The following is a 13013-nucleotide window of genomic DNA, read 5'->3' on the forward strand; positions in this document are numbered from 1 at the left end:
GCTTACCTATTTTTATTTGTGTTCTTTTTTTTGTTAGCAAACAAATCATATTTGATTACCAACTTTTTAGAATACATTGTTAATAACTGATAAATAATACCATTTTTTTTTATCGCCATTTTTTGTTACCCAACAACTGGCATTTAATTCATAACTTTTTTGCAATTATTAGCAACATTTCTTTTCTTGTCAGAGATATCACATCTAATTTCCTTTTTTCCAAATTTCATTAAGAAAATGTCCTCTTTTGTTTTGGGTTGCCCAACAAATGGACTTTAATTATCAGTTTTTTTCAATTACTCTTTTATTAATTCGGTTCTGATTTGGCAGTTTTATTGCTACAAAAATCACATTTAATTGCTGGCCTTTTTTAGTATTAATACTTTTTGTTACCCACAAAAATCGCATTTAATTACCAATTCTATGTAGTTATTAGCCAAGAAATATGCTTGTCTTATTCTTTTCTTTCGTTACTTTTCCTGTCGTAACCAAACTCCTTATTGCTAATCTGATTGACTCATTTTTACAAACAAGCCTGCATCTTGTTTGTTTAGTTCCAGAGCAAGCTTTCTCGAGTTCCTCATCAGTCACTACTTGTCACCAGCCTGTTTCTGCCGACAAGTGACTGTACTTGACCTGATTAATTGCTACCTTAATTTTCTATATTACCCATCCCTTGTGACTATATTTACGATTCCACTCCATGGACCTTGTCGCCTTTTGTCCTTTACTTGAGGTTATGTTTGTAAATCTATAAACAACCGTCATTTTTCGCCATTGTCTACCATCAGCTTCCTTTTGCTGCGGTTGATTGACACTGTTTGGTGTTTTGCATTTGCACAATGGATACAGAGTTTCTCTGGTTTTCCGCGGCGGATTTTCTACTGAGCATCATCATGAACAATGGTAATTGTGCACCCGCTGCATTCTTTTCTCTATTCTAAAACTCTTGTTTCTTTGTTAGCCAGAGGGAACTACCTCATACCGATTGTTCTTCGTTTTCTTTGGCTGTTTTGAACCTTCATTTTCCCTAATTTATCAGTTTGGTTTTAATTTGCACTGGTGCTGTCGTTTTTGCTTTCCTGGTGAGCATGTTGGTTTTATATTCGGCTTAATTTGTTGTTCTTTAACTGTTTATATATTTCAAAGATTGCTATCAGGCTGCTTTGCTTTTTATTTCTTCCTTGCTTCTCGGCTTTCTAATGCACTGGTTCAACTATTTTTCCTCTTTTTTTGTCTGCCCCTTCTAAATTATTATCACCGAATTAGCTTCTATTTTTCTCTCCCATTTTTTTCACCTTTTCTTATGACCTCTTACATGATTGCCATTTCTTTGATAGTTTCTGCTGCTATTCACTTCTGCGGTGTTGAGCTTCTTCGTGTTCACAGGTTAGCTCTTCTGATTTTGTTCTCGTTTTGCTCTTTTCTCTATATTTTATCCTTAATTTGTGCATCTTTGGGATATATTTTCTGATGCATCAGCACTTATGGCCTGCTCCAGCTTTTCCTTTTTTTAGTTTGTGACTTTTTGACTTCCTGTATCTTTTGTGATCCTTATTCTTGCATATACGTGTTATTCTATTGTTTCTGCTGCTATACTTACATGCCTGATTATTTTTTATGTAAGCATTTGTTCTTTGCTCGGCTGCCGCTATTAACTCCTTCATCTCTTTGTGTTCGCTTGTTTTTTGCCTGCTCTGCTTTCTGCCAGTTTTCGATTTACATTCTTTTTTGCTAAGTTAGACATTCCTTTCTTTATATAGTCCTTCGACATTTTTTGCTCTTACTAAAAAATGATGGATGGAAATGCTACTCGCCGCAAAAAATACGCAGAAATGCCATCTTCGAAAAAAATGCAACTTCTGCAACGCCGGAAAGAAAATAGAGCTGCCAAGAAAAAGAATGCGCATTTACTCCCACGTATTCGTAAGGTTCCACTGGGTTATATGGAATCGGGTGTTTCTTTCCCTGATTCGCATCATGAAACCCTTGATGGTGCGAATCACTCTTCTATGCATAGTGAAATCTTAGGAGCCGAGGCCTTGAAGAGCGGTAATGACAATGCTGCTGTCATTACTGAGGCATTACAATATATGTCCTCTCATGAATCCGCTCCTTTTATTCCTCGCGTCCATTCTGCTCCCTCTTCTCAGACTGCAAACGACATAGCGGGAATCTGATATTTGATGTTATTCACTTTTGTGAACTACAAAAACAAGTTCTTCTGCCTTGGACCGCCCCCCTACCAGATCTATTGCACATGAATGCCATTGCATCAAGAGGTCAAAATACCGCTGTACCTATCTCATATCCTCATCTATATAGTATATTATTTTAATGTAACACAGTCATTTGATGACAGATGATATCCACATGGCCGCTACACACCAGCAAGTTACTTCCTCGCTAAGACCAGATTTCTGTCAAGATCTATCTGATTCAGTGTGCTTTTATCAAATCTTTAACTCCGCAACTCCAAACAGCTTGGTAAGCTATTCTATGTTTACCTGCATTCTCTTTTTTCATCTCAACTTTCTCGCAAGCAATTTCCTTTTGTTTCTGCATATCTTCTAATCTGCACCTTTTGATGATAGAATATTCCGCGCTTTGTTGATCACTTCATCAATGATATCAAGACTCCCATGTTACTTATCAACACTGGACAAAAAACTACTCAAATTGCTGTAAAGCATAAACGCCTTCATCGAAACTGGAGAGATTTCGTTCTTCAACATCAATTGCAACACAATGAAACTCTGGTCTTTGTTCCGGAATCTGAAAATATATTTACAGTTTTAATCTTCGATGATACCGGAGTTGAAAAATATTTTCCTTGGTATCACACATTCAATATTTATTCGGATGCTTAATGAATTTAGCTGAACCGTGCAGTGTAATTTACCTATCGATTGAATACATTACTGGTAGTTTCCACTTCTTCTTAGCTAAACCAAGCAACCACTACCCCACGATCAGTGTTAATGCATTGATTCTTCTTTGAATTAACTAATTTTACAAAATTAATTATTCAACTGGGCATCACTGTGCATCACTGCTTTCACCCACCGCGCTATGCGCGGTGATCCCTCCTAGTATTTAGAAAAGGAGTGATGGGAAGGGCGCAAAATCAACCTCAGGCCACGTCAGCGCCTTCCCCCCACCCCCCCTCGGCCTCCTTCCCTCTCCATTTTAAACAGAAAACATAAACCCTAACACACACTCATTCACTTCCTCCCGGTCCTCTCGCTCGCTCTCAGACAAATAGAATGAAGAAGAAGAACCAGAAGACGACCGACTCGTCGGCCGCAGCTCTTATTCCTACACGTTCTACGGCCGATCTCAAAGCCCTAATTCAATCTCACAGCGACTTCTTCGACAGGCTAATCGAACTCATCCCAGCAAGATTCTACCTCCCACCTGATGACGACGTTTCTGACAACCCCAAGCCCTACTTCCACGGCCTCTCCAAAGCTGCCAAAGCTTCCCTCAAACGCCAATCCAAGCAAAACCTCAAACTTGCCCGCCGCAACCGCCTCGACCCGGACAAAATCTCCCATTCCTCCACCCTCGACCTTCTCAAACAATCCCTGGACACCAGTGCCCATGGCGGTGAGGTTGCTGAAATACCCCCGCAAGACGTCCCGAGGGCTATTGATTTAGAGGAGAAGAATGGTGGGGATGGTAATGATGGTGAAAAGGGTCAAGAAAAGCAGGTTACTTACGAAGAATTGCGTGAGAAATTGAGGAAAAAGATTGAGTCGTTACGCGGGAATCGAGGCGAGGGGAATAGGAGTGCTAGGAAGGGGAGGGAGGATAATAAGGATAGAGATAATCATAGAGGAGAAAAGAAGAGAAAGAGGGATGGTGAAGGGAGCAGTGGGAAGGGTGTTGAAGTGGTGGAAAATGACAGTGAAGAGATAATAGAGTATGGGAAAGTGAAGATAGGGGACGATGAGATGGAAGGGGAGAAGAGGAAAAAGAAGAGGAAAATGTCGAAGGTGAAGGAGTTGGATAGAGCTAAGCGGTTGGAGGAGGTCAAGAAAGAGAATCCCAGGGTAGCAGAGAGGGAATGGTGGAGGGCAGCTGAGAATAGGGCAATGGGAGTGAAGGTGCATGACGATCCAAGGTTGTTGAGGGAGAGTATGAAGAAGGAGAAGAAGAGGAAGGAAAAGAATGCAGAGAAGTGGAAGGAGAGGATTGAGGGCCAGGAGAAGGCTAAGGAGGGGAAGCAGCAGAAGAGGAAGGAGAACATTGAAGGGAGGATTAGGGATAAAAAGATGAGGAAGATTGCTAAAAGGGAGAAGAAGCTCATGAGGCCTGGGTTCGAGGGGCGCAAGGACGAGTACATTACGAAAGATTAAGGTTAGGGGAAGTAAAACTTTTTTCTGGAAATGGTATTTGTGTTTTTGGGGTAATTTGTTTTGGCGAAAATAATGTGTTTTAGGAAAGGGTTGTATTTTCGCTTTGTAATTTAGATATGTTTATGCAAATGTTGTCTTAGATTGCTCTTTAATAAGGCTTCTCATTTTGTGAAGAGTCTTGGTTGGAACAAGGAACTTTATAACACAATTGTTATATTGTAAAATTTCAGTTGCTGTTCGTCTGGTTCTCATGTGAAGCAATTATCAGTTTGTTTTACGTTGGAATAATTATTAGTTTGTAAAAAAGTTCTATGAGTGTACTGGTAGCTTTAGTGATAGGATAATTAGTTTTTCTGTACAATGCCATATTTGAGTTTGTAATTGCTGACATCTTAACACCAAACCCTTATTTGTTATGATCTACCATTTGATAGAAATGCAAAATGAAAAAAGAATTTTAGCTGGGGTTCTGTGACTTGACATAGCCGGGAAATGATTCTAAATTATGCTTCTGCATTTTTGGCCTTGTAGAGTCCAAGTTGCTTCTGGCTCGAAAGATCTTTGACAAATGAGTCAATCCTGAACATCTATACTACATATGAGGCATTAGCATTTCTTTTGGTGTAATTTCCTCACAGCGTGTGATTCCATAGATACCCTTCCCCTTCTTTCTCCCATGACGTTAAATACAATTAACTTCCTCCAGCATTGCACCAACAAACATTAAATAAGTATACACAAGCCAAAAACTAGTTAGTTAAAAAACCAGTGGAAAGTTGATAACTAACAGCATTGCAGGATTGCTGTTACATACTAGTCATTGCAGCATCATTCACCAGCTGGTAATGCAAAATTAGTACATGAAAAAATAATGGCACTTTGGGATATGATTGATAGTTGAGAAGGTAGCCACGTTCTTCAAAAGTTCTAGTGTATATATTTGTCCATGATAAACTTTTATTGGTGATTATTTGTCTAATTTTTTGCTAGTTGAAGGGTATGAATTTACATTTCATATACATGGGGAATGAACTATTTACCTCTGGCCTTGATATCATGCTCCCCAATGGATTTTATAACTTAATGCCCTGACCTAAACTGAACTATTATTGCCTTAGCTGCCTTCGTACTATAAGTTGGCACCTGATTTGCTTGGAGTAAGATCTGTAGGAGAGAGAATTTCTTTTGTTGAAGAAGCGTGCTGCATAGTGGTGCGGAATGTGCTGTTTAATTTGGGACTAGGGCTTGTGATCCTTCTCTTAAGCCGGATAAGAAACTTAGACATAAGAGCTCCCAATGCAAGCTTGAAATTGTAGACCAATCCTCTAAAGACAGTATGAGGTCTTTCTTTTTTATCCTAAGCTGTGAACTAAATAAGCAAATGGCTTCCCAGGTGGGTTTTTCAGGGGTGGACAATGTGAGAAGCATGGCTATTTTACACTTTCTCTTTAAATGAAAAATCCAAAATTTGATAATGCAGTGAGGTTATCTACTGCTGCTAGTTTGTTTTCTTTTTGAATATCACTCACTGCTTAAATATCTTGTTGGAATATATTGTCTTTCAGTTTAAGATAGAATGTTATGCTCCTTCTAGTCTGCTGTCCTTGTAGACCAATTTACTTGGGAATTATTGACAAATTTTTCCTTAATTTTCAGATTCTCATTTCTTTTTGGTGCCTGTTGATTTGGGTTGTGCAATATCCCATGCTCAAATAGTGATGTCTGCAACAAGGCGGTTCTGGTCTTTTGGTGTTATGTGCGTATCATTTAGGTAGATTTCTGATATCCTCCTCCTCAGATGTGTTAAAGAGTTGAGATGATCCTCAATCTCTGCATTTTGGCCCGTCATAGTCATGAGATCACTACTCCATACAGGATGTTGAGAGCTGGTCTATGCAGCGTAATTGATTTTTGCCTTTTGTATTTGTTACTGATGTAACCATTGATAGTGTTGCCACAAAATTCAGCATTCCTCTTGGCTATGATTTTTTTTTCTTTTTTATAATTTAGAGACTTTCCAGCTGAGCTTTATATCAATTAGACTATAAAATACTATCAGATGAGTTGTTCTCTGCACTTTCTCTGGTCTTGTAAAAAGAGTGTTTGGATCGCCATTTTCGGCCAAAAAATTGCATCGTTTTTCGTGATCATATTTCCTTATTATCTTTTTTCTTCACATACATAAAATCACTACAGTAATTTTTCATGAAAAATGACGGAAAATGCAATCCATCCAAACGGGGTTTCGGAGCTGTAAATGGAAGCATTAAAAACAACTTTTAGGAGTTAGAACAAAGCTCTAGTCACTGCTGCTTTTTGATTCCAAAAGACAGTACACCGCGTACGCGTTTTGTGAGTTGATCAGTTTATCTGCATCATTTCTGGTCAAGTAAAGAATCTTTTCTCCACTCTACTTCTTGTAAACTATAAAAGAATTTTCTTTCTACTTTATAGTTTTACACATATTATGATTTATTGCCAGCCCAAGTACAAAATATATTATTGTTCATCATTTCAGATGCAAGTTGAACCAAGAATATTTTGAATCATCGTATGGATTTAATTGACAGTGATGTGACAATAAATTGTTCCGAGCCTTTGCAAAATCAGCCTATGGTAATAATTGTTAGTTGTAACTCTCCGTCCTCATTGCTTGCCAATTTACATATGCCTAACATGATAAAAGATAGATTTACGGGAAAAAGAAGAAGAAATGCCAATATCTTAACATAATTATTAATAGTATTAATATTCTAGAGAAATGTTATTTACACTCTATTTTTTATTATTTACATTTTATTTTTTGTTATTTATATTTTCATCATTTATTTTATCATATAGTCTAATAAATAAAATTTATATAATTAAAATGATAGTGAAAATGTGATTAACAGAAATAAGAATGCAAATTAGTGAATAACATTCGGCAATCTACCATTCAAATTAAGTATTTAGTTACGATTCTTGTGCTGAAAAAAATATATATAAATTCAGCACCACTTAATAAGTTTAGCAGAAAAATTTTTATTTATCAAATATCAAAAACATCTTAATGTCTGAATGAATTCAGTTTCAACACTTTTTAATATTATCAAACAGACACTCAAAGTGACACCCTATTCGTCAATCTACCATTCAAATAAAAAAAAAAGGTGGGAAAGAAAGACAGAAACAAAACAAAAGGCAAAAAGTTTTTTATTTTTTGTGTTTTGTAATAGTTTCTTCATTAAACAATTTTTAGCCTAAAAGTACTGGAAACATTTTTATCCTACCAAAGGAAAAAAAAAACTCAAAATTAATTTTTGGGATATTTCCCAAAGCACGGCCTTGGAAAAAAAAAAAAAAAAAAGCCAGCTCAAGGTATTTTTTGTCTGCTTTGTTTTGTTATACTACTAATTGTCTCTGACACACCAAAAGTCCAACCGCTTCCCTACTCACTCACACGCTCTCTCTCCCTCCCTCTCTCTCAAGAAACAAAAAAGGTAAAGCAAATGCGCGCACGCACACACTTGGAGAGAAAGGGAGAGTGTAGGTGACGAAACGCAGCAATTCTTTGCCTACCCATTTCTTCAATTTTATAGGATTATTGGTTACTGATTAAGTTTGATCAAAAGGAATTTTGAAGGAAAGTTAAACCGACAGACAGAGAATCAAAAGGAAGCGGTGGAGGGGGTGTTTTGATCGTTGAAGATGGTGGACTTGGCTAGAGTGCAGAAAGAGCTTCAAGAATGCAACAAAGACGTTGAGGTTTCAGGAATACGCGTGGCTCCTAAAGCCGACTCTCTCATTCACTTGATTGGTACCATTCCTGGGCCTCTTGGTACTCCTTATGAAGGTGGCACTTTCAACATCGACATCACTCTTCCTGGTACCTTTTATACCTTGCAGAACCTCTCTGATTTCGTGCAGATGTGTATAGATGAATGTGCGTTGGGTATTTATTAATTTTTTAAAAAGAGGATGGAGGTGATTTTTTTTTTTTTTCTGAAATTTTGCTTGATTTTGATTGTGGGTTTTTTCAGTTTTTGGTAAAGGGTGCCATATGTTTTTTTTTTCCTTTTATTATTCTTTGTTTTTAAGTTTTGTTCTGAATTTGGTAAAGGCATGCTTTAGTGGTGACAGGAAACGAATGTTGTAATTGCTTTTGGGGATAAACACAAATTAGCTATATTAAAAGTTGAAAGTTGAAAGTGGTCGCCTTAATCTTGTCCGAAGAGTGACGGAAAGCTGTGGTTTGGAATTTGCGACATGCCAATGTCTTGTGTGATGTCTCCTGTTAGAGTGAATTTTGTTTTTTCGGGATTGAATATTTGTGCAAATAACTGTTTGAATATTGATTTTCTTGGATGAAAAGAGCTGTTTTATGTATTTATTGGGCTAGTTAAGAAGGTTACAGAGTGAATAGAAATGATTGTAACCTAGATGTTTGAGTAGTAATTGGAGGCCGTTTATAATTGTTTTCCCTTTTAAATGAAATATGTGCTAATAGCTACATTTAAGAACTGATTACAGGGTTACTTGTCAAAAAAAAAAAAAAAGAACTGATTACAGGGTTAAGAAATAAACAACAGAAGGGAAAAACAGAGAAGAAAACTACTCATGCTATCGGTTATCTTTGGAATTGAGGGGATTATGAAGGAAAACAAAGTGAAATTCTGACTATATCTGTTATATCTCATTGGTCAGACATTTGTTTCTGGACAGGATGTAATATCTCATTTTTTGAGGTTGAAATGGAAAAAGGTGTTTTTTTAAATTGCTGATGGATTCTATGTTCACTGTGGCCTTCTTGTTTCATTGCAGATGGATACCCTTTTGAGCCTCCCAAAATGAGATTTGCCACCAAAGTTTGGTATGAGGAAAGCTTCTACGGTTTATTAGCAGTCTCTTCAACATTTTCGAAATATTTTTTCATTTCTATGTTGTACGTAATCCATGTATATAGGACTCGCTTTTGCATTCTTTTCTTCAACTGTTGGAAAAGGTACAATCCCAGCAAATTGAAGATAGAACCGCATGTGTGATTCACTCAATTTTTGTGGCTTGTAGAAGAAAGACTTGATGCACACTTGTAATTTGACTTTCCATGTTTGAATAGTTTATCTGTCTTTGTTCTTTTGTTTTTGGTGGTTTTTCAATACATTCATGGCATGACAAGCTCATGTTTATGCTTCGGTTACGTTCCACATACTGTTCCTACATAGTTGCATGCCATGGAAAAAGCATGTATTGAGGGGGATGATGGATAACTCCATTAGCTTGTGAAGTTGATCGGCTTTTTGGTAAACAAAACCGTTTTAGGATACTTAGTGTCCACATGATGGAAAGCTTTTTCTTGATTCTTGTTTCCTTCAAAATTATTTTGTGCATTTTAACTTATTTTGTCGATAGTTCAAAACTTTTATCTAGCCCATTATGCTGCTTCTATGGCTTTAAGTTTTTAAACTCATATCTGGTTGCTCTATCTCCAGAGTTTATCTCCTCCGACAATTGATGACTATTAGCCTATATACTTTGGCTTTAGGCTTACGTGTTATATGCTTTCAATAAACTTACACCTTTATGGTCCATTGTTGAGATATTTTTTAGTGAGACCTCATTCCTTTAATTCTAGAGATGAAAAATATAAATTCCAGTTGTCATTTAAACGCCACAAGGTTGGCAGGCTATAATTTTCTTATAATTTTAAACATTCTCACCTAACAGAGCCAAAGGGCTTCTTAGTTAACGAATCTACCAATGGATGGATTAAACACACTTAATTTGCATTAGAAATGCCTGCTGGGATAAAAATGATTACTTAATGGTGCTAAACTGTGACCTAATACAGCTGAAGCATGTCATTTGTATGTTAAACCATCTGTATGTGGAAATCATATATGATATGTTAGTTTCTTTTTGCTTCTACACGCACATTCTGGTCCTCTATTTCTATCTCCATAACAGACACACTCAACCCTCACATGTGCATGTACTATCACACATTTGGTGTCAACATACGTATATGTGGTTGTATGTGATCAATACAGTAAATGGATATTTTTATGTGTGTACAAGCAGATATATAATGAATAAAAAATTCCAGTTTCCATCCAAATGCTATAAGATTTATAGGAAAGAATGTGTTCATCGCATGATATGCATAGAAAATACCATTTATCGTGAAATGTTTTACACCAGATGGGGCCAAAGTGCTAATGATGTTAAGGTATCTACCAATAACTGCATTAATTTCACTTCGTGTTGGAATTGCCTGTTGGAGATAAAAAATACTCAACACAGATATAGCATGTGAATCATGTTATACCATTTTTGTGTTGAGAAAATGATATATGATATGTTAGTTTCTTTTTGCCTCTAGACATGCATGCACGCATTTGCATCCTCTCTCTCTCTCTAATACACGTAGGCTAAAACCTCACAAAGCTTGACCATTTGCTCACATGCGTGTGTGGTTTCATACACACCGTATTTCATATACATATATGTGGATTTATGTATGCGTCAATAGGGGAATGGATGTATAGGTTATAGTGTAGACATACATGTAGATGTATGTTTGTCTTGATATGGAAATTGATATCTGTTTGTATGCTACAAATACATTTACGTCATAGTTTAGACATACATGTAAACATATACATGTGTCGATATGTATATGGATATCTGTATTTATATAGAGATAGATGTAGATATATGCTGTCTGGAATCAATAAATTAATCTTTACAAGCTTATAGTAATTATTTTACGAGCTTAATCTTTTACAATAGTAGTTTGGATATCTACAAGGACAACTAACCAGAACTCCATAGTGAAAACCTGTTACAATAATGGGATCAAGTGTTTTTCAGTCTTAGAGGGGGCTGACCGTACTTCGTATGCGTAATCATGATATATACAATGATGTAATTAAGGTTCAATCGTCTTTGTACGAAAATAGTTTTCTTTATTTGTAGTGTTATTTTTCTCTTACTGATAGAGATACTACGCCATCCCCAAGAAAAAGTCAACATACTATTCAATTGAGGTCTGTAATCATTTTTTTAGTACTTAAATTTGTTGCTTTAGTTCTGGCAGTAAATATATTATGCAGAGCTTAGTTTAAGTTTAAGCTTTGCTTGTTAACAACTGATGTTTATTGCCATTATGCGAATATTGGCATTTTTTAGTCTTTATGGTTCCCCAACCAGAATTAGTTTACTACATGGTGCATCGCTTTTCACGTTATGCTTTGTTGATATCATCTTGACTTTTCTTTTAGGAAAGTGAATGACAACCTTTATGTAATTGGATCTGTACTCCAGTTAGTTGTCAGTTCTGGATCATAAGAGCTGGCCTCTGCATGCATTTGTATTCCTTTAGATGTCGGAAAATATCAAGAAAAAAAATAAACTGCAGTATTAGTTGCCATAAGAGAGGTTCGCTACTTATTTTTCTTGTTTTTAAGTTGAATTGGTTGTGCTATTGAGTTTTTTGGCTGATATATATGTTTTAAGGAAAGTGCAATTATCTGTAGTTTTCCACTGCCATTATGTTAAGCAATATGCTTCCAAAAATTTTTGTGCTAATGACTTGTCTATTGAATACTTACTGAAGGCACCCTAACATAAGCAGTCAGAGTGGAGCAATATGCTTGGACATCCTGAAAGATCAATGGAGCCCTGCGCTCACTATTAAGACAGCACTTCTCTCTCTACAAGCATTACTCTCTGCTCCTGCACCAGATGATCCACAAGATGCTGTTGTTGCACAACAGGTGGTACTGCTAGTCTATCTTCTAGATGATCTATACTAAATTGGCAAGGTTCTGGACAGAACACTGATAGATTACCAATTAATAAGCTTTGCTTTTTCAATGAGACCTGCATCTTTGCTGTTTAATCACTTCTTCTTTGGTCACTTGTTTCTTGCTTTTTTTGACCAACTCATTTGCCATTTTATTGAAATTTTCAGTATATTAAAGACCAAAATACCTTTATCAGCACAGCTCGCTACTGGACAGAAGCTTTTGCCAAAGCAACAGGTGTTGAGGAGAAGGTGTGGATTTTGTTTCTACTCCATTTTGCTTGCTTTTTTTGGTTTTTCCAACTTCACAATTTACTATTTTCATAGCCCCATACTGTGAATTAGAGGTTTGACAAGAAGGGTACCAGAGTTGTCCGGTGAACCAGCAGTGCTGATTGCACCTTGACATCTCTCACGTTATGGGAACTAATTAACTCTTGGCTAATGCTTTGATTATTTGCAGGTGAAAAGGCTTATCGAGATGGGCTTTCCTGAAGATTTAGTGAGGAGTATTCTGGAAGCTGTTGGTGGTGATGAAAATTTGGCCCTTGAGAAACTTTGCTCTGCATAGCACCTGTTGTTCAACTTCTGCTGGAATTTGAACTTTAATTTCTTGTCATTGAACTTTCTTTTTGCGATAAGAGACTCAACATTATAGAAAGGCTTAAGGAGAATTGAATATAGGTTAATACTTACAGGGGTTTTTGCATGCATTTCACCCCTCATGAATGCTTACTGATACATTTTCTAAGTGAAGACAATGAAATTGCATGTTAATTACTGTGATGATTGGGAGCTTCCCCTCAATGTCTTTTTCAGTTATTGAGTTACGACTTCTGCTTGGTATGCTGGAGGCTTGAAATGTG

The 13013-nt window shown here is 36.6% G+C and overlaps 2 protein-coding genes and 1 long non-coding RNA gene across 3 annotated transcripts; all 3 read left to right on the forward strand.

Annotated features, from left to right (window-relative positions):
- The first annotated feature begins 826 nt into the window (after positions 1–826).
- On the forward strand, positions 827–2458 carry LOC140004903 (uncharacterized). The gene is made up of 4 exons (XR_011812718.1): positions 827–906; positions 1341–1389; positions 1764–2282; positions 2363–2458. It is a non-coding gene; the product is annotated as an uncharacterized lncRNA (long non-coding RNA).
- Positions 2459–3146: 688 nt separating this feature from the next.
- Positions 3147–6437, forward strand: LOC113738469 (uncharacterized). Its single transcript, XM_072045894.1, has 2 exons — positions 3147–4362; positions 6018–6437. Exon 1 carries the CDS (start codon positions 3267–3269, stop codon positions 4359–4361), a length of 1095 nt encoding a protein of 364 aa, XP_071901995.1. The 5' UTR covers positions 3147–3266; the 3' UTR covers position 4362; positions 6018–6437.
- Positions 6438–7768: 1331 nt separating this feature from the next.
- LOC113741586 (ubiquitin-conjugating enzyme E2 27) lies at positions 7769–12933 on the forward strand. Its single transcript, XM_027269138.2, has 5 exons — positions 7769–8229; positions 9165–9213; positions 11959–12118; positions 12316–12399; positions 12611–12933. Exons 1-5 carry the CDS (start codon positions 8052–8054, stop codon positions 12716–12718), a joined length of 579 nt encoding a protein of 192 aa, XP_027124939.2. The 5' UTR covers positions 7769–8051; the 3' UTR covers positions 12719–12933.
- The last annotated feature ends 80 nt before the right edge of the window (positions 12934–13013 follow it).

This window comes from Coffea arabica, chromosome 4c (genome assembly GCF_036785885.1).
Source record: "Coffea arabica cultivar ET-39 chromosome 4c, Coffea Arabica ET-39 HiFi, whole genome shotgun sequence".
NCBI classification, from domain to species: Eukaryota; Viridiplantae; Streptophyta; class Magnoliopsida; order Gentianales; family Rubiaceae; genus Coffea; species Coffea arabica.